At 39.1% G+C, this 20,799-nt stretch overlaps 1 protein-coding gene across 7 annotated transcripts in view; it reads left to right on the top strand.

Moving 5' to 3' along the window:
- Positions 1 to 20,799, top strand: part of Phkb (phosphorylase kinase regulatory subunit beta) — a 185,136-nt gene that overhangs the window by 27,039 nt on the left and 137,298 nt on the right. For all 7 annotated transcript variants that reach the window (XM_052167173.1, XM_052167171.1, XM_052167170.1 and 4 more), the window contains 3 exons: positions 7,928 to 8,017; positions 10,535 to 10,673; positions 12,037 to 12,136. In XM_052167173.1, the coding sequence (XP_052023133.1) occupies positions 7,928 to 8,017; positions 10,535 to 10,673; positions 12,037 to 12,136 (329 nt within the window). The remainder of the gene's footprint in view (positions 1 to 7,927; positions 8,018 to 10,534; positions 10,674 to 12,036; positions 12,137 to 20,799) is intronic.

Below are 20,799 nucleotides of genomic sequence, written 5' to 3'. Positions count from 1 at the left end.
TATTGCTCTAGTACTGCTTGAGGTTCAGGATACTGATTCCCCCAGAAATTCTTTTACTGTTGAGAATAGTTTTTAGCTATCCTGGGTTTTTTGTTATTCCAGATGAATTTGAGAATTGCTCTTTCTAACTCTATGAAGAACTGAGTTGAGTTTTGATGGGGATTGCACTGAATCTGTATATTGCTTTTGGCAAATTGGCCATTTTTACTATATTAATCCTGATTTTTCCATTTTCTGAGGTCTTCTTCCATTTCCTTCTTCAGAGACCTGAAGTTCTTGTAGTACAGATCTTTCTCTGGTTTGGTTTGTGTCACACCAAGATACTTTGTATTGTTTGTGGCTATTGTGAAGGGTGTCATTTCCCTAACTTCTTTCTCAGCCTGCTTATCCTTTGAGTATAGGAAGGCTACTGATTAGCTTGAGTTAATTTTATATCAGGCCACTTTGCTGAGGTTGTTTATCAGCTGTAGGAGTTCTCTGGTGGAGTTTTTTGCCTGGCTTAAGTATACTATCATATCACCTGCAAATAGTGATAATTTGACTTCTTCCTTTCCAATTGTTATCCCTTTGACCTCCTTTTGTTGTCTAAGTGCTCTAGCTAGTACTTCAAGTACTATATTGAATCAATATGGAGAGAGAGGTCAGCCTTGTCTAGTCCCTGATTTTAGTGGGATTGCTTCAAGTTTCTTTACATTTAGTTTGATGTTGGCTACTGCTTTGCTATATATTGCTTTTATTATGTGTAGGTAAGGGCCTTGAATTCCTGTTCTTTCTAAGACCTTTAACATGAAAGGATGCTGAATTTTGTCAAATGCTATTTCAGTATCTAATGAAATGACCATGTGGTTTTTATTCTTTGGGTTTGTTTATGTAGTAGGTTATATTGATGGATTTCCGTATATTATACCATCCCTGCATCCCTGGGATGAAGCCTACTTGATCATGGTGAACGAGTGTTTTGATGTGTTCTTAGATTTGGTTGGCAATAATTTTTTGAGTATTTTTGCATTGATACTTATAAGGGAAATTGGTCCAAAGTTCTGTTTCTTCATTGGATCTTTGTGTGGTTTTGTTATCAGCGAAATTGTGGCTTCATAGAACTAGTTGGGTAGTGTTCCTTCTGTTTATATTTTGTGGAATATTTAGAAGAGTATTGGTGTTAGGTCTTCATTAAAGGTCTGATAGAATTCTGCACTAAAACCATCTGTTCCTGTGCTGTTTTTGGTTGGGAGACTGTCAATGACCACTTCTATATCTTTAGGGGTTATAGGACCATTTAGATGGTCTCCCTGCTCCTGATTAAGCTCTGGTAGTTAGTATCTGTCTAGGATATTATCCATTTCATCTAGATTTTCCAGTTGTGTTGTATACCCTTTTGTAGTAGGATCTGATGATTTTTTGAAATTCCTCAGTTTCTGTTGTCATTTCTCCCTTTTCATTTCTGATTTTGTTAATTTGGATGCTGTCTCTATGACCTTTGGTTAGTCTGGCTAAAGGTTTATATATCTTGTTGGTTTTCTCATGGTTTTGTTGATTCTTTGCATAGTTCTTTTTGTTTCAATTGGTTGGTTTCAGCCCTGAGTTTGATGATTTCGTACCTTTTCTTCCTCTTGGGTGTATTAGCTCCTTTCTGTTCTAAAGCTTTCAGGTGTGCTGTTAAGCTGCTAGTGTATGCTCTCTCCAGCTTCTTTTTGGAGGCACTCAGAGCTATGTGTTTTCCTCTTAGCACTGCTTTCATTGTGTCCCATAAATTTGGGTATGTTGTGCCTTCATTTTCATTAGATTCTAAAAAGGTTTTGATCTCGTTCCTTATTTCTTCCTTGACCAAGGTATCATTGAGTAGAGCATTGTTCAGATTCTATGTGTATGTGGGCTTTCTGTTGTTTTTGTTGCTGTTGAAGACCACCCTTACCCCATAGTGATGTGATAGGAGGCATGGGATTTGTTTGATCTTATTATATCTGTTGAGGTCTGTTTTTTGACCAATTATATGGTCAATTTTGAAGAAGGTACCATGAGGTGCTGAGAAGAAGGTATATTCTTTTGATTTAGGATGAAATGTTCTATAGCTATCTGTTAAATCCATTTGGTCCAAAATTTTAGTTTCACTGTGTCTCTGTTTAGTTCGTGCTTCCCTGATCTGTCCATTGATGAGAGTGGTGTGTTGAAGTTACCCCCAATTATTGTGTGAGGTGTAATGTGTACTTTGAGCTTTAGTAAAGTTTCTTTTACAAATGAGGGTGCCCTTGCATTTGGAGCATAGATGTTCAGAATTGAGATTTCTTATTGGTGGATTTTTCCTTTGATGAGTATGAAGTATCCTTCCATGTCTTTTTTGATGACGTTTGGTTGAAAGTCAATTTTATCTGATATTAGATTGGCTCCTACAGCTCATTGCCTGGAACCATTTGCTTGGAAAATTGTTTTCCAGCCTTTTACTCTGAGGTAGTGTTTGTCTTTGACACTGGGGTGCATTTCCTGTATACAGCAAAATGCTGTGTCCTGTTTACTTATCCAGTATGCTAGTCTATATCTTTTTATCAGGGAATTGCATCCATTGATGTTAAGAGATATTAAGGAATAGTGATTATTGTTTCCTGTTATTTTTGATGTTATTTTTATGTTTGGTGCTTATCTTCTTTTGGGTTTGTTGAAAGATTATTATTATCTTGTTTTTTCCAGGGTGTAGTTGCCCTCCTTATGTTGACATTTTCCATCTGTTATCCTTTGTAGGGCTGGATTTGTGGAAAGATATTTTGTAAATTTAGTTTTATCATAGAATATCTTGGTTTTTCCATCTCTGGTGATTGAGAATTTTGCTGGATATAGTAGTATAGGCTGGCATTTGTGTTCTCTTAGGGTCTATATGAGATCTGCCCAGGATCGTCTTGCTTTCATGGGCTTTGGTGAGAAATCTAGTGTAATTCTGATAGGACTTCATTTATATTTTACTTGGACTTTTTCCCTTATTGCTTTTAATATTCTTTCTTTGTTTAGTGCATTTGGTGTTTTGATTATTATGTGACGGGAAGGATTTCTGTTTGGGTCAAGTTTGTTTGGAGTTCTGTAGGCTTCTTGTATATTCATGGGCATCTCTCTCTTTAGGGAAGTTTTTTCTATAATTTTGTTGAAGATATTTACTGGCCCTTTAATTTGTAGATATTCACTATCTTCTAAACCTATAATCTTTAGGTTTGGTCTTCTCAATGTGTCCTGGCTTTCCTGGATGTTTGGGGTTATACACTTTTTGGATTTAGCATTTTATCTGACTGTTGACTCAGTGTTTTCTATGGTATCTTAAGCATATTAGATTCTTTCTTCTATCTGTTGTATTCTGTTGTTGATGTTTGCATCTATGACTCCTGATTTCTTTCCAAGAGTTTCTGTCTCCAAAGTTGTCTTCCTTTGTGATTTCTTTATTGTTTCGACTTCCTTTTTTAGATCCTGGATGGTTTTGTTCAGTTCCTTCACTTGATTGTTTGTGTTTTCCTGTAATTCTTTAAGGGATTTGTGTTTTTCCTCTTTAAGGGCTTCTACCTGTTGACCCATGTTCTCCTGTATTTCTTTAACAGATTTTTGTGTCTCCTTTTTAAGGGCTTCTACCTGTTGATTCATCTTCTCCTATATTTCTTTAAGGGAGTTATTTATGTCCTTCTTGAAGTCCTCTATCAGCATCATGCGATACTGATTTTAAATCCAGATCTTGCTTTTCTGGTGTGTTGAGGTATCCAGGACTTGCTGTTGTGGGAGAACTTGGTTCAGATGGTGCCATGTTTCCTTGTTTTCTGTTGGTTATGTTCTTGCATTTGCCTTTTGCCATCTCATTATCTCTGGTGTTAACTGGTGTTGCTGTTTCTGATGGTGGCTTGTTTGTCACACAAGCCTCTGTATCTGTGCTCCTAGGAGACCAGTTCTCTCTGTGTACACAGGTATGTAGGTACTCCTCTGAGACTAGCTCTCTTGTGGTTGTTTTGGAGTGTGTAGCTCTGTGGCCTCGATCAGTTCTGGGTGCGGGTGGAAGGCAGAAGACTCCTGTCTTAGGCTGCTCCTAAGTTCTTGTGTCCTCAAGGTTTCTGGCTGCTTCCTCTGAGTAACAGGGTAGGTCTCACCTGTGCTGACTGTCCTCTCTGTGCTGATGGGTGGATAGCTACCTTCTTGCACCACTTGATTATATCATGCTGTGGCAGAAGATGATCCCAAGCAGGATACAGAAACAGGAAGGCTTCTGCCAGAAGGTTCCAGACAGGATTTTCTGAGCTGCAGGGCAGGTCTCACCTGTGTTGACTGTCCTTTCTGATGCCCCTTTGTCCTTTTCAAAGCCTCTGAGAAAACCTTGGGTCTTTCTGGCTCCCAAAAGGTTATTATGTCTTCTTTCTGTCTTCTGAACCTTGAGTTCATTGGGCCCATCTGAGCATGCCTTTAGAAGCACTGGAAACACTAGTCTAGGCTTACCTTTCCTTTGCAGTGGTTTCAGTCAACAGTCTGCACTGTCTCTGGTCTAGAACTAAGTTCCCTGCTTTGAGCATTTTGGGTGCTATGTTTTATCATTGTAGAATTAGGTCTATCTCACTGGGAGCTTTGCATGTTCACTAATTATTTTACTGTACTGGTAAGCTGCAAACTTTAGTGTTGAGGTTTCCCTTTATAAATGTCTCAGGTTTTTGTTGTATTAAGTCACCATTGAGGTTAAGTTCTGATGCTTGGTGTTTTCCTTTGGATCTATTTAAGGAGTATCTTTTTTTACCCAGGGAATTATTTCCATACCCTGGAAAGTAGCATTGCTTAAAATAAATGGACAGGGAGGAGCTGAGTGCAGTTAGAGTATAAAGTAGAATTAAACCACAGTGGTAGAAAACAGTGGAGTAAAGTTAACTATGTCAGCCAGTATGAGGACCCTATGGCGACAGGGTTGGACTTGCAGTGGCAGCTGACACTGGAGCTGCATCTGATGTTTCCATTCCAGTCTATCCTGGCAGCTGTCTGGGAAACTGGAGGGAAGATTGGATACAAACAAATGCCGGTGATGTGGGTAATGCCAGGATTACGGTGGTGCTTTGAGGACCCAACAGTATTGGGCTCTCACTTGGACTTTGCCATCTTTCCTTGTCTTCACCTGTGCTCAATGAACAGTTCTATAAGGACATTGACATATTTACAGCCGGGGCATAAAATTTCAAGCAAAATGTGTGCTTCTCACAGACTAAATGTAGATCATTGGTGGCAACTGTCTCCCAATCTTAAGTCTAGAATTGGCAGCCGTTGCTGCTGCATGCATTTTTTTTTTGCTCTAGCAAATTCATTTCATACCCTGTAGTACAGGGGAAAGGTTCTATACACACTCCCAATTCTAGCCATAGAAGCTGCAAAGAGAACTGTTAGATGGGGAGAGTTTTCCTATGCTCTACCCCTATTCTATGCTGGAGCCTGTTCACGGAGTACAAGTGCTGGGGATGGAGGAAATAGTTATATACTGCATGTCTTTGTTTAAGGAAGGGAGAAATGTTGAAGAGAATTTAGTGCCTACCACTATTAGGTTGTCCTCTGTTTCTATAAGCACACTTCAGAATTTGGATGGTTCTCATTGACACTTGCAGGTTTCTTTGTGTTTCAGGACACAGAATAACACAGGGACACATATTATCATAATAGATAGAAATAGAGGCAGCTTATTAAGAAGCTGGGAGAATGCTAAGGTGAAAGCACTGGGCCAAAGGTTCGGGAAGCTAAAGCCATCTATAGGTCACCCGCGTACCCCATGTTTGTATAGCTTATACTGTTCTTGTATAGGGTCCAGGTTGGAAGGGATTCCAGTTCTTGACCAACTGGCTTCTTTCATGTTTATTTTAAAATATGTTTATTTTGTTCTAATTGTGTGTATATGTGTGTACATTTGAATATAAGTACCTGCAGAAATTTGAGATACCCTTGGTACTGGAGTTACAGGGAGTTTTATACATTGTGGATGCTGGGTGAAGTCCTGTTTTAAAAGTGAAATAAAATGCTACTCCTGATTACTTTTTCTTTGACTTTAGAATTTTGGCACTTGTTGATTTTTGAGAGTGATATTTCATTGAACTAGGAGCTAACAGAATTAGCTGAATTGGCTGGCCAAAGAGTTCTAAGTATTGGCCCATCTCTGTCACACCAGCTCTGGGATTATGTAAATGCAGTGACACACCCAGCTCTGGGATTATGTAAATGCTGTGCCACACCCAGCTCTGGGATTATGTAAATGCTGTGCCACACCCAACTCTGGGATTATGTAAATGCTGCACCACACCCTTCTTTGTTCACCTGTGTTTCTGAGGATCCCTTGCCAGGTGCTTATGTTTATGCATCAACTACTTTACCATCTGAGACTTCTCCTCTGATCCCTATATATTCAAATTTTGATAATTTTTCTTTTTCATAAATAAGGTAAAATATTACCTTTACTAGTGGAGAAGATGCAAGTAAAAACAAAGATATTATTTGCTCATAACCTTTCCCAATATTGTCCTTAGGTTACATGTTCATGTGTACACGTTGTGATCATTTGCATCCAATGTTTCTCTCTTAGTAGATGAACATCATTGGGAATGTATAGTTTCCCAAAACTTTAATACCTTACTAAATTAGCAGTGGCTCCACTGTACTACCCCAGCTGACAAGCTTTGCTTATATTTATGTCTTCCCTTATCTATGGCAGAGGTCATAACCAGGCTCTTGTTCTCTGTGTTGCTGGAGGAAAGTTGTTCTGATGACCTGTGTGCATTTGTAAAGGTCTCTATTCCTTACTCTGGAGCTGTTCCAGTTGGTACCATTATTAGTAACCTTTAGAAAATCTTAACTTAGAGCACGTTGCTTCACCTTTCTATTTGCTTCTGGGGAGTGGCAGTCTCACCATGCTGCCTCATATGGAGGACAAGTAAGAGTCTGTAGATGAGACTCCATTATTAAGCTTGAGGACAAACACCCTTTCCTGATGAGAAATCTCTCATCCCTAGTCTGGCTTAAATAGTAATTTTATGAGCATAAATGATTTTTATTTAATTTAAAAATAGAGTCTCAATGTAAGTCAATATCATTTATCCAACTTTGGTAAATTTAAATTAATTTTTATACTGACTTTTTAAAACTATCTGGTTTGTATTATCTGAATTTAGGGATGCCTTAATTATGACTTTGAGATGTTATGATTTCCGAGTGCTTTTAGCGAGAATGGAGCTACTACTTAGTACTTAGTTCAGATGTTGCCCTTTCATGCAACAGCTGAGAAAGTGCATAGTCAAATGTTCAATTTTCTGTACTCATTTTGCGATTCTTGTGTATTTTGTAGCTTTTGAGCAGTAGTCTCTGCTAATGCCTTAGAATGGTTTCCATGACTGAGAAATAGAAGTGCGTTTTGCTTGTTGTCAAGATAATAATTCAATTGAACTTGGAAGTTTAAAATTTTCAGTATGAAACATAACTGAATATAGAGTGAATGGCTCTGGGGTGTGTGAGCTACCAAAACAGCTTTATATTGTATGGCTCTCGGGAGTGTGAGCCTTATCTTGTTTGAGATATTTGCCATCATTCCACTGGTAATTGCCTACTAAGTCTTAGCATAAGTAACATGGTCTAGACTTAAGAACTGTACTTAGGTCTGTTTCTCATTGAAAGGTAATCGAGTTCCTGACCACTCCAGAGCTTTGAGTAGAGGATTGTTAGGCCTTGTCTTCACAGCCGGTGGGTGGCTGGAATGCTGGTGTTGATGGTAGGAAGGCATTTAGGGTTCTTCTTTGCTTGTCAAGAATCTTTTCTGCTCTTGCTGAAATTTTTACCAGGGATCAAAAGGGTCGATCAGAAATGACACTGAAAATTAAATTGTTGGTAATTTATTTAGAAATTTTCATTTATCTGGGTGAGAATGACTTAAGTTGATGAGTTTCCCTTTTTCTTTTAGGCTCAGTTTATGAACCTCTTAAAAGCATTAATCTTCCAAGACCTGATAATGAAACTCTTTGGGATAAGTTGGATCATTATTACAGAATTGGTAAGCACTGATGACTATTTTTCACTGTTCCCTAGTCATATTTCATTTTTTGCTGAGTTATTATTCTATAATTTAAAGATGGGGTAGTTTTTCTGCATAAGTACCTGTATATTCTAGTTGTGTATCTATCCTGGAGTATTAAAGGGAATCCACAAGTCAGACCTGGCCGTTGAATAATTTTATGTTACCAATATCTTTTAGTATTTTAACTTTCCTAAATATTAATATATTGTATTGTATTTATTTATTTATTTTGGTATTTCAGACAGCATCTCTCTGTGTAGTCCTGACTGTCCTGTAACTCTCTGTGTAGACCAGGCTGACTCAAACTGACAGAAGTCTTCCTGTATCTAACTCCTGTGTACCACCACACCAATTTTAAGAGGCTTTAGAACTTGAGAATGTTTTTGTTTTGGTTAATGAACAAATGTTTCATATGAGTATCAGCTTGATCATTTATATATGGTCAGTTTCTAACTCAGTGAAGCAAAAGACACAGTCTCAGGTTCTGCTCCCATTAGCAGGATAAGTTCCTCCAGTGGGTTTGGTTGTTGGTTTGTTTGATTTCAAGTTTTATTTATCCAAGATCATTGTGGCAAACGTGAGTAAGCACCTTTGAAGTATATATGAATGGAATCTCTCTTTTTATCAGACCATGTATTGGAATGCCCATTGATTTTTTTTTTTCCTTTGCAACCTTGCTTCTTCTTGACCTATTATGGTAAAGAATATAAAATTTCATTCATCTCCCAGAACATGGTTTTCTTTTTTGTCTTTTCAATCTCATGTAAACTTTATCTCAGTTTATTTTCCATCAGGATTTTTGTTTGCATTCTTATATTGCACTTTCTGTTATCTTTGTAGTAATAACAATCTAAAGAGGACTAATTGTAGTTTTAAAATAAATAGCCAGTATTTACTTTTGCCCTGTGGGGGACCAATTCTTTACCATGAGAAAGATAGTAAATGTTCTGGAAAAGATTTGTTTCGTCTGAGAATACTGAGTGTAGCATCACATACCTGATCTCGGCATCTAGGAGGTGGAGATAGAAAGATTGTGAATTGCAGATTAGCTGCAAAGTAAGGCCTTGTGTTAGGAAATAAACAAAGCACAGAACAATGTGTTAAGAATGTCAGAGCTGAGCCTGGTGGTGGTGGTGCACACCTGTAATCCCAGCACTTGGGAGGCAGAGGCAGGCAGATTTCTGAGTTCGAGGCCAGCCTGGACTAGAGTGAGTTCCAGGACAGCCAGGGCTACACAGAGAAACCCTGTCTAGAAAAAAACCAAAATAAACAAACACAAAAACAAAAAAAGAATGTCAGAGCTGGAGAAGAGGAGCCGTGGGGAGCAGAAAGGAACACTTTGTTCCAGGCCCAGCATAGCTACTGCACTCTTGCACTTTAAAGATTGGACATTTAACATCCTGTCATGCAATGGAGTGGACCTCATAGGGCCCCACCCCTGCCTGAGGATTTGTACTTGGTTGATAGGGGAGGGAGAGACATTTCAGGCATATGTCCGCTGGTCGGGTGCCAAGGCTTCTACAAGCAAACCCTCACCTTGATTCCTGTAGGCAGCTTTAATGAGTGGGTGAGGGGGCTAGGAGAAGGAGGCTAGTGGGGAGAAGGTAATCTTGAACATAATAATAAGATTATGTGTGTATATATCAAAATATTATAACTAATCTATTATATACAACTTACATAACTTTACATTGTTTAAATGAAAAACAGATAAGAAAGGAAGATTCTTGTATCTTAATCTAGATTACATTGAATGTATTTTAGGAAAAGTGTTTGTTTAAAATTTGACAGAAATAAAATATACTTCAGGAAATATAGAAATGTCGTGTAGTGTATTTATTTTCCCAGTATATGAGCCCCGTCACAGAGAGGTAAGCACTGATTTCAGACCTGTTATGTCCATAGTCATTTGCCTGTTGCCATCCTTGCTATATAAAAATGGAATTTTACTTTTGAAATTTAAACATATTCCTAAGCTGTGTAGTTCAGTGAGTGAGAGAACTCCCTTTAGCCAATAGTAGTCACCAGTGAGGCTCAGGGCTCTGGCCTGTGTGTGGTCTTCCTTTTCCCTCCCTGACTTGTAGATCAGTTAGTTTTCCCAATCTAGCAGAACTGGCCTTAAAACTTAGAAAGTCACTTATTGTACATTTGCTTTAAGTTTCTTACTTAACTTAGTTTAGCAAAAATATTACAGTCCTATTTTTTGGTTAAGCTTTTCTTTCCCTTGTCTGATATTAAGATCTGTATCATATGTTAGCACTAACCAGCATAAATCCAAACTTTTAATGCTCTAAGTAGTTGAAGGCTTTCTTCACAAGTATAAAGACACATTTATGCAGCATGGATTTGCATTTGGCTGGAGTGACATGAAGCAGTTCAATATCTTCAGAAATTTTATGCTAAAACTAAGTTTAGAAATAATAAAACTTTCAAGAATAGGATGAAGAAACCAAGAGAAAGGACTGATTGTGCATTCATTCTTTGTTGTTGTAGTCAAGTCAACGATGCTGACGTATCAAAGTCCAACTACAGGTCTCTTTCCTACTAAAACATGTGGTGGAGACCAGAAGTCCAAGGTTCACGAGAGTCTGTACTGCGCTGCGGGGGCCTGGGCCTTGGCGCTGGCATACAGGTGAGCTGGCACTGCAGATTCGAGTGTCGACTGTATGTCACACAATGTTCTATCACCTGTAAGTGTCTTGGATGTAATTAGTGTTGTTTATGGTTATATAAGAGAATGGCCTTTTCTTCCCTCTAGAGATACTTCTAGTGGTATAGGGTAAATACTCATAAAGTTTGTTACTTTCAACTAGTGAAGAAAAATTATTACTGAGCTCTGGAATATAAAACAGTATAATATTAATAACTGGTGAACTAGGTAAAGAATGAATGGTTATTCACTGCAGTATTTAACTTTTTTGCACATTTGAAAGTTTCGAAATAACAAAAGGGCAGAAAATTGCTTTTAAAAAAAGTACATGCAGCAGAGGCACGAACTTGAGGCACCAAGCTTCCCTGAAGACCTCAGAAGAGAATTGAGTCTTACATACATTATCCCTGAAGATCTTAGGGCAGTCAAGAGAATCAGGACAAATGCATGATGTGTCTACTATAATGCCTACATTAAACAGGTTCAGTGATGTGACAGTCTTGAATAATTTACTGTTTCTGACATTTATCACCCTACGTAGATGAGGTCTACAGAAATAAAATTTAGTATACTTTATTTAGTGAGGCATGGGATAATTGTTAACAATGGAGATGATCTGCAGATATCTCATATAGATGAAACAATGAGTGTATATCATGCTTAAATTTTAGCTGTGGTTATTTCTGGTTATCTCATCTACCTTTTACAGTAATTCATAATTAATAGATTTTTTTTCTTGGTCCCGAAGAAACATCTTAATCTAGTTTAACAGTTAGATTTTAGCTGTCATTTTTTTTTTTTTTTGAAGCAAGAGAGGTAAAATATGACCTATGGATTTTTAAGTGAAAACTTGAGCCCGTGATACTTCATGGCAGAGTATGCCAATTGTGTCATTCGATGAGCATGTGTCTAGTTGAGGGGATCTTTGAAGACTAACATGCAGGACACAACAAAGAACGTGTGTGTCAACCTTAACATCTGCTTTTATGGGTCATAAAGAAATAGGTTGTCTCCATTTTCTAACATTGAATTTAAAATGACTGTAGGTGATTTTTTTTTCTAGTATAGAAATTAGCTTTAAATTTTAGCCAGATCATTTTATAAAATCCCCTCCCAAATAAATCGTCTCGCTCCTGCAAAGCAAAGGAAAGCAGCACTAGCTTTAGCGTGAGTCTTTAATTGCAGCATTTTACATCTGCTGGGGAGATGAAATGTCACTGACGGAATTGGTAGATGTCACCAGAACAGAGGATTAGCCAGTTAGTCAAATACTTAATTATCACAAGCTCTGCTCCCTTTTCAAATGCACTTCCAATTTGTTTCCTGAGTTATCTCTCTCACCCAGGCGCATTGATGATGACAAGGGAAGGACCCATGAGCTGGAGCACTCGGCCATAAAGTGTATGAGAGGAATTCTCTACTGCTATATGCGGCAGGCTGATAAGGTAAAGCACGTGGGCTGAAATTCTCATATCGTTCTAAAGGATTAATTTAACCAGTACTGCAGAGCCATCTTCTGAAGAATGTACTCAGGAAAGGTAAAGCCATATCCTAGGACAGTCCCTATAGTTCAGATCAGCCTCTCCCTTTCCAGCCCAAGCCTTTGAAATCCTGAAACTGACCTAACATCTTCAGTGTGACATGATTGAAAATTTGTGTATAGACTCAAATTTGTGTTCTAGATTTGTTGTCCCTTTGATAAAGATCCATATTCTTGGGAAGCTAACAAATATTCATAGTTCTATGCAACTTACTATTTAAAGAATACCCTTGTCAACCTTAATTTTGGATGTGTGAATTTTTATGGCAAAAGGGAATTTTAAAGGTATAATGTCTCAGTTGGGTGTGGTGGCACACACCTTTAATCCCAGCACTGGGGAGTCAGAGGTAGGTGGCTATCTACATTCTAGTTAAGCCAGGTCTGCAGAGGTAGTTCCAGGACAGCTAGAGCTACACAGAGAAACCCTGTCTCAAAAACCCAAAAAGTATAACATCTCATTCATGCAACGAAGCCAGGAATTACAGCTTTAGGAAACAAAACCTTATAATGTTGGATGGAAATGAAAGAACCAATGTGCTTAGCATGGTTTTTCTAAACTGTAAAGTTCTAGACAAATATAACACATCGTTTCCTTTGCTTATCTACCATTTTGAGTCCCCGACTCCTCACACTGTATTCATATATGTACTCCAGTGTGTCACGGGTTCCTAAGATGACAGCAGGTATAATGACTCTTACAGGGCTCAGGTCTTAGTCTGTGTTTCATTACAGCAAAAAGAGACGAAGCATGGTTGACCTGGCAGTGTGAAGTGCGACAGGCATCGACTCCTCAGAGCAGCACCTGTGACGTGTTCTTGCCATTTTGTTAACTCAGGATTTTTTGTTGTTGTTGTTGTTCTGTTTTTTTGTTTTTTTGGTGTAGGTACCCTGCCTCAAACCCAAATTCCAGACTCCCAAGAGAAAACTGGGTCTAGTCTAAACGACACCATTTTTAGACATACAAGCCACTCTTCTGAGAGAAGGGTGCAGGTTAGCCCGTGGGCCACGGCTTATACTTGTAAACACTGTCTTCTGAGTTGTCAGCCGCAGTCCTACTGTACTTACTTTTCAAGACAGTCTCTACAAGTGCACGTACTGACTTCTCACACTCTAGTTGTATTGTTTTAGGTAAGGTGACTTCCCACATGCTTCTGGGGTTTTATCTGTAAAATACGAACCAGGAATACCTGCTTCATACAGTTCCTGTGCGGAGAATGGACTAGAGCGTAGCGAGTACTTGGGACCCTGGCCCTGCAGGCATCATGCCTCCTCTGCCTTTAGACCAGACCATATAGAGCTGTCTCCAGCTTCTTCACTCGCGCCAAGACACAGCAGTGATACATTGCTTTAACTTGTACTTGGAAATAGTTTTCAAATGTGGCTGCAGATCTCTGTAAGATCTTTGAAGTCATAACTTTAAAATATATTGTATGTTGCCAACAGAGTGTAACTATATCATTAGCTGGAAGAAAAAGTATACTTGATACTAGCTGAAGGGCAGGCATCTAACAAAGGCATCACTTGTCTACTGAGGTCTGATTTTCTGGATACCTGCTGCAAAGATTGTGTAGGTGTTAAAGGAGAAGTTGCATGTTGTAGTTTAGATTGTGAGAATTAAACTAGTATGTCATACATTAAATTGATGTAATTATGGTTATTTGTTTTTTTTTAAGATTTATTTATTTATTATATGTAAGTACACTGTAGCTGTCTTTAGACACTCCAGAAGAGGGGGTGAGATCTTATTATGGATGGTTGTGAGCCATCATGTGTTTGCTGGGTTTTGAACTCAGGACCTTCAGAAGAGCAGTCAGTGCTCTTAACCACTGAGCCATCTCAACAGCCTGATTATTTGTTTTCAAAGTGTGATAGTACTGTTCACTTCCCAAATATCCTTTAATATATGCCAGGTATCTTTATAAGGTCAGCCTTTCTCTTTAGGGAGTATTGTAAGAACCTTGAATTTCATGTGCTTGGTAAACAAGCTGACAGACATAAATTGGGATTAGCAAATGGAAGGCAGTAATATAATGATGTAAAGTTCTCTTTCCCACTCTGTGGCATGATTAGCTGGTCGGTAATGGCACTTTATAAATATTCTTCACTTTTACTAGTTAACACAATTAGATTTTCTTTTAAGTACAGCTTGAGTTTAACTTAAACTACTCAATTATAAAGAACTAACATCTGTCAAATTATAAAGAATTAACATCATTTTAATTAATTTTTATTAATTAATTAACACAATTCTATTATTAATATAGAGCATTAAAATAAATGGTGAATTGAATCATTTTGGATTTTTATCTTGCTAAAATTTCTTCTCTGCAGGAGACATAAACAATGTCTACCTCTATTTTTTTCTCTTTTCTTCCTCTCTTTTCTTTTGTCCTGAGACAAACTAAAATGCTTCAGTAAAGTGTGCTGTGGGGAACCTGTGGGTTTATTAGGTTAACCTACAGAGCAGTGGGCGAGGGGTTATGGATGGGTGTATGTGGCCTTAAAGCAGCCATGCTGGAAGGTCTGCACCAACGTGAACAATGACTCTCCCTTGGCCACATAGATGGGGTCTCTTCCTAGTCCTCCCAGCCTATATGTTCTATTTTCTGAGTCCATTTGCAGTCAGGGTAGAATTCATAGAACGAGCTGGCTGGGATTTGGAGTTAATGCTTGGATGGGGATCCTGTGATGCTTTTCTCCTTGTACATACTTCAGTGATGGGCTGTCAACAGTCAACCAGTCCAGCTGTCATTATCTTTTCTAAGCTGGCACAGCTAAGCTCATGAAGATGGTGGCTCAGAGAATGGACTGGACAGCATCGTCTATACCACATTTATGTCAGTTTCAAGTATTCTTCTTGTCATAACCTCTCGCGATACCTACATCTTTTTGGAGTAGGAAAGTGGAACATGTAGTCCTCATGGAGCATGAGGGACTGACTCATTCTGAGGTTGACTAGTATACCTAGATTAGGATCTATTACCATATGTTCCATTGACTTTTGTGGAGAGATGTGACAGACATGTGCGACCCCAGAAAGGATATAAACAGCAGAACAAAGTAGAGTTCTACAAAAGTCCAACTTGGCAAACCTATGACTTTACTGTGCTTGCTTCCATGGATGAAAGGTTACATAACAGCATAGGTGACTCCAAAGCAGCCACACTACCAAAGAAAAATCTTACTTCGTCATAGATGACAACAACCCTATAGCTACAGAGACGGAACTATTCTTCAGTTAACCTTCTCTACTCTGTGTACTCCACTGTCATCGTAGGCTACAGACCACATACAGACCAGGCACACTACTGTGAAGGAGATAAGAAATGGAGGGAAGAGATCTCAGTTGAGGATTAAATTATTCTCCTCATAAGAGGAAAAGGCAACAGGCTGGATCTTGGATCTTGTTGTTGTTGTTGTTGTTGTTGTTTATTTGTTGTTTATTTTGAGACAAGGTTACTCTGTTGTATTGTGGTTGTCCTGGAACTCACTCTGTAGACCAGGCCAGTCTCCAACTCACAGAGATCCACCTGCCCATACCTCCCATGTAATGGGCATAAATGTGTGGGCCACCAAGCCCAGACACAGGCTGGATCTTACAGGTCTGTTTCAGGTAGCCACTGATGTTCTGATGAAGGTGGTTGTTTTAATTTTATGTGTTTCTGTGATAAAATTTCCTGAAAAGCCACTTGGAGGAGAAAAAGGTTTATTTTGCTTTCAGTTCCAAATTATAGTCCATTATTTGGGGAATGTCAAGGCATGAAGTCAAGCAACAAGTCAAACTACACCCACAGCCAAGAGCAAAGGGAATGAATGCTCACTCCCTTGCCTATTGGTTTTCCCACACAGCCAGCTTTTCCCCCTCATGCTGTTCAGACCCCTGTCTATAGGATGGTGCTGCCCCCAAGATCCTGAGTCCTCCTACTGCAATTAGAAATCAAGGCAGCCCCCTAGAGATATTCCCACTCATGGGGTTCTGGGGCCTCCCCACAAACCATACAAACACTGATGTCAGTCAGACAGAGATGGTTTATTGAACACACACCAAAAGACTGATTGGCAGCTGCAGACTCGGGAGCTGAAAGCTGTGTGCTGAGCATTTCTCAGGGCTAAAAGTACAGGAAACATGATGAGCTGATTTATATGCAAGTGCAGGAAGTGCTGCAGAGTGGTCGGTCGGTCGGTCGACCCTGACTCAAGCCATTTTAGACAAAAAGATCATATTGATCTTTAACAATGGGTCCTAAGTGAAGCTTATGGTCGTGGAATTTCTTAAGATTAACAAACCTCATAATATACAGAACATAACAGGGTATGTAGTCAGCATAACCCTGCTCTGAGCCAAGATAATTTCCTGCGTCAATGTCTAGTAGGCATATTACAGCAACAATATGAAAGAGCTGGCGGGCATGGAACAGAATGTCTACAGCTATGCTGGCGGGGCAGGCCTCAACACCCAAGGCCAGCCTGCTGTGGGTAATTCTTTGTTAAGGCTCTTGACAAAAGATCCTAGGTTTTCTTTTCAGTTTGAAACCAACATAGTGAGTGGAAAGAGTAGGAGGAAAGTAGTCTAAACCATCATGCTTCTTATTTCTCTTGTTGGATGAGCCATTTCTTCATGAATCTATGGAAGTGTGAATATTGTTTTATTACATATGTGTACCAGTACACATGTGTGAAAGTCAGAGCTTGCAGAAGTCCTTACTTTCCACCAAACGGGGCACAGGAATTCAGGTTGCTTAGCCAAAGCACCTTTACCTACTGAGCTATCGCTTCTGCAAAGAGCATATGTTTACTATTTGTGTGTGTGTATGTGTGTCTGTGTGTGTGTCTGTGTCTTGTGATTGTACCCTGGTGCATGTGTAGAGGGCAGAAGGCACCTGACTAGAATCAGGTCTCACCTTCCACCATGATTAGGGGTCTGGCTCGGTGGCAAGCTCATTTCTATGCCTTTAAATCGTGAAATAATTATCTCTTTACTTTTTTTTCCTATTAAAGGAAAATATATTTGTAGAATCAATTTGCTGTTTGGCCTCAAGCTTTATGTTCTTCATCTTCTGGAGTAAATTTATAATCTAGAAAGTCTAAGCTTTTCTGCTTTCATTGGACCATGCTTTTTGGTGTTCTTGTAAAAACACTATCTAAAAGATATTTTATATTTATTCAGAAGTTGTCATGATTGCTTAGACTTGTCCTTGATTTGTAAGATATAAACCAGCATCATTTTGTGTTTTATTATCTTGTCTGGGCTATTGGTTATTAACGTCTTCCTGATAATTCTGTTTGCTCTTGTCCTGGCTGATTTTATGTTCAGTTTGACACAGCTAGAATTATTTGGGAAAAGGAACCACAATTAAGAAGGTGCCCCTATCAGACTGGCCTGTAGGCAAGTCTTTGGTGCATTTTCTTAGTTAGTGACTGATGTGGGCGAGCTTTGCTCTCCCACCCTGGGCTGGTGGTCCTGGGTTTGATGAGAAAGCAGTCTGAAGCAAGCCACAAGGAGCACGTGGATAAGCTGCGCTCCTCCATGGTCTCCGCACCAGCTCTTGTCCAGGTTCGTTCCTCGACTTGCCATTGACTGATGAGGAGTGTAATGAAACAATCCCTTTCCTCCCCACATTGCTTACTGTCACGGTGTTTCATCACACACCCGGAAGTCAGCTCTCTTTTCATCATTCTGTGGAGAACGCACACAGAGCTTCACAGCCGATGTGCAGTTAGTTAGCTTGGAGGTCTTTACGGTGGTTATGCCTTATGCTTCATTTCATTTAAAATGCTGCTTAGTAGTTTCTATTCAATTAGAAATACACTGAAACTTTGTAAAATTTGTTCTTGCAGAACAGTTAAAAGGATGGATGCTTATTTTCCTCTAGATGCATGCTTTAAGGACATAAATTGAGAACGAATGACAAACTAGCTATCCCAAATAAGCAATTTACTCACAGTACAAGTAAAATAAATTTCTGATATAGTTTAGAAAAATTTCCTCTAATCATTTTCTTGATCTTTACTTTGCAAATGCTAAGTAGCCTATAAAATACTAATTAATGTAGTTTGTTTCTTGACTGTTTTCAAGAGTACATTTTGTTTGAAGTTGTCATACAACATACCCCATTAATTTTCAAAGCTTACAGAATTTGAATATTTTTTCTGAAATCTTAAATTGCTTGTCTTTTAATAGCTTTGAAATTCAAAGCCATTATATAACTCCCCATGTGAACATCTTTAATCATTTAGCGGTTAGTTTTCCTCTGACATAGTGGTTAGAAATACACTCTCCTGCTGGGTTCATGCATGTCTTGAAGACAAATGACAAGCATCATCTTGTCACCTACAGCAATGACTTCATTAACCTGACAAAACCTTGTCCTGTTAGATCCCTATTAAATGGGTGTACTGGTTAGTTGTCAGCCTGACACAAATAGAATCACTTGGCATGAGGGAACCTCTATTGAGGAATCGAATTGTCTCCATCAGTTTGGTCTGTGTTTAATGATTAATGTGGTAGGGCCAATCCCACTATGGGCGTCATCATACCTGGGGATGTTGTCTTTGGCTATATAAGAAAGCAAGCTGAGCAAGCTACGGAAAGCCCCAGGCTAAACACCAATTCCTTCATGGTCTCTGCTTCAGTTTCTGCTTCTTGTTTCCTGTTCCGACTTCTCTCAATCAGATTATAACCTGTAAGGTAAATAAACCCTTCCACTAACTTAGTTTATATCCTGTTCTATCAGAGTACCACAAGAACAAATGAGGTCAGAAATCGTTGCCAGAGAGTGGGGTTATTGATGTGTTAAAGCTGACCATGTTTAAGAAAGGACCAGAAGCATTTGCAGCTTTTGACTGGCAAAGCCACTGAGTGCTCAGGGTTTCATGGGCTGCTCTTTGAGGGACTGGAATACAAAAGTATTGAGGAAAATGTCGATTATGGAAGCCTGGCTTGTGAATCTCATAGGGAAGTCTGGGAGTCCCTTGAAGACTCTCAAGGGGTAGTTCCTTTGATAAATGTCAACTACGAAATTGTGGGTGTGAAACTTGGTGTGCTTTAGATACTGACTGCCAGGGCTGAAGCCTCAGCTGCGGCTGAGAGAAGGGTAGGCTCACTGAGGGAATCTGGTGAAGTGTTTTCCTTAGACTCAGGAATGGATGGATCTGGGACAGTAGGGAACATGAATTCTGTTTCAGTTCAGCCATCCATAGTTTTGGTTAGAACTCTAGAGTAATGTTCATTTCTTTGAGATAATAATCATGGCAATAAGAAAGACGTGACTTTTGGTTGTGCAGTTCCAGGCTATTGCTTCTGATGTGTGAGAACAGAATGTTTGCCTTTTCTGAGTTCCTCTGCTCCTTTGTAAAAGGAAAGTAGAATCCACAATCATCTTTTTTTTTTTAACAGACTATCTCTTATCCTTTGACAGTTTTGTACATATGTTCTGATCATATCCATCCACTCCAACATGCTCACCTCATTCCATGTCCTCTACTTGAAAGCCTTATTTATTTTATCTGTATGGGTGCTTTGTCTGTATATATGTTCATGTGCTACATGTGTGCCTAATGTTCTCTTAGAGGTCAGAAGAGAATGTTGGATCCTGTGGCTTTGTGTTACAGATAGTGTATGCTGGGGATTGAAGCCAGTGCTCTTAAGGACTCAAACATCTTTCCTGGCCCATTTACTTTCTTTTCCCTATTTTTCTTTTTCTTTTCTTTTTCTTTTTTAACCCTTGAGTTCAATTAGTGGAGATGTTGACTGTCTTGTTCTTATGCTGAGAATTCATAAGAGCAGTGACCATGTCATGACCAAGAGACTGCATTTCATAGCATACATCTCGTCATGTCTTCCTGACTGACCCTGATTTACATTTTCTTTACTTTAGTTGTATTTGTGCAGGGGCATGACACCAGGTCTCTCAATCCTAGAATAGATCTTTTTGTCATGATAGAAATGTTCTGTTTGCATATTGAGCATATACATTTTTGCATCATGTGGCTACGCAGCAATTGAAATATGGCCAGAAAGTGGATTCCTTAAGTGAATGTATAAGCTAATGTGATTTTAATTCATTGTAATTTGATTAGTCATTATAAAAAGTGGCTACCATCTTGGACAACATAGCTTCTAGTGGGAACAAAGAAGAGCACTTTTTTATTCACATAATTTCTCATACTAAGTGATGGGTGCTTCACACCAAGCAAACCTTCATTTGGAGATATCCAGCATTCTTCTGTTTAACTCAGTTCTACCAGAAACTACCTGGACTTACTGTAGATTCCAAAGGCTGAAAGCTCAGTACTTTAAAACTGCCTGTGAATTCTAGTGTTAGAATTAAATGGCCAAAGGTACCTTGGGAGGTCTGGGCCAACATGTGCCACTCAGAAATCACGCCAAGCAACAGAGGTTTACTGGGGAGTAGGGACATGAGATTTTGGAAATCACTGGCCATTGGTATTAACTTCATCTCCAGCAGTTCTCTGCCTTCCCCAGTAGAGGCCTTGTGGGGTTGAAAAGCCAGCTAGCTGTCAATCCTTCTTTTGTTTCCTTTGACAACCACCTTCCCATAGTAAAGC

This window comes from Apodemus sylvaticus, chromosome 21 (genome assembly GCF_947179515.1).
Source record: "Apodemus sylvaticus chromosome 21, mApoSyl1.1, whole genome shotgun sequence".
In the NCBI taxonomy this organism is placed as follows: Eukaryota; Metazoa; Chordata; class Mammalia; order Rodentia; family Muridae; genus Apodemus; species Apodemus sylvaticus.
Note: the sequence above shows the minus strand (reverse complement) of the source record. Positions and strands in the feature narration are given on the sequence as shown.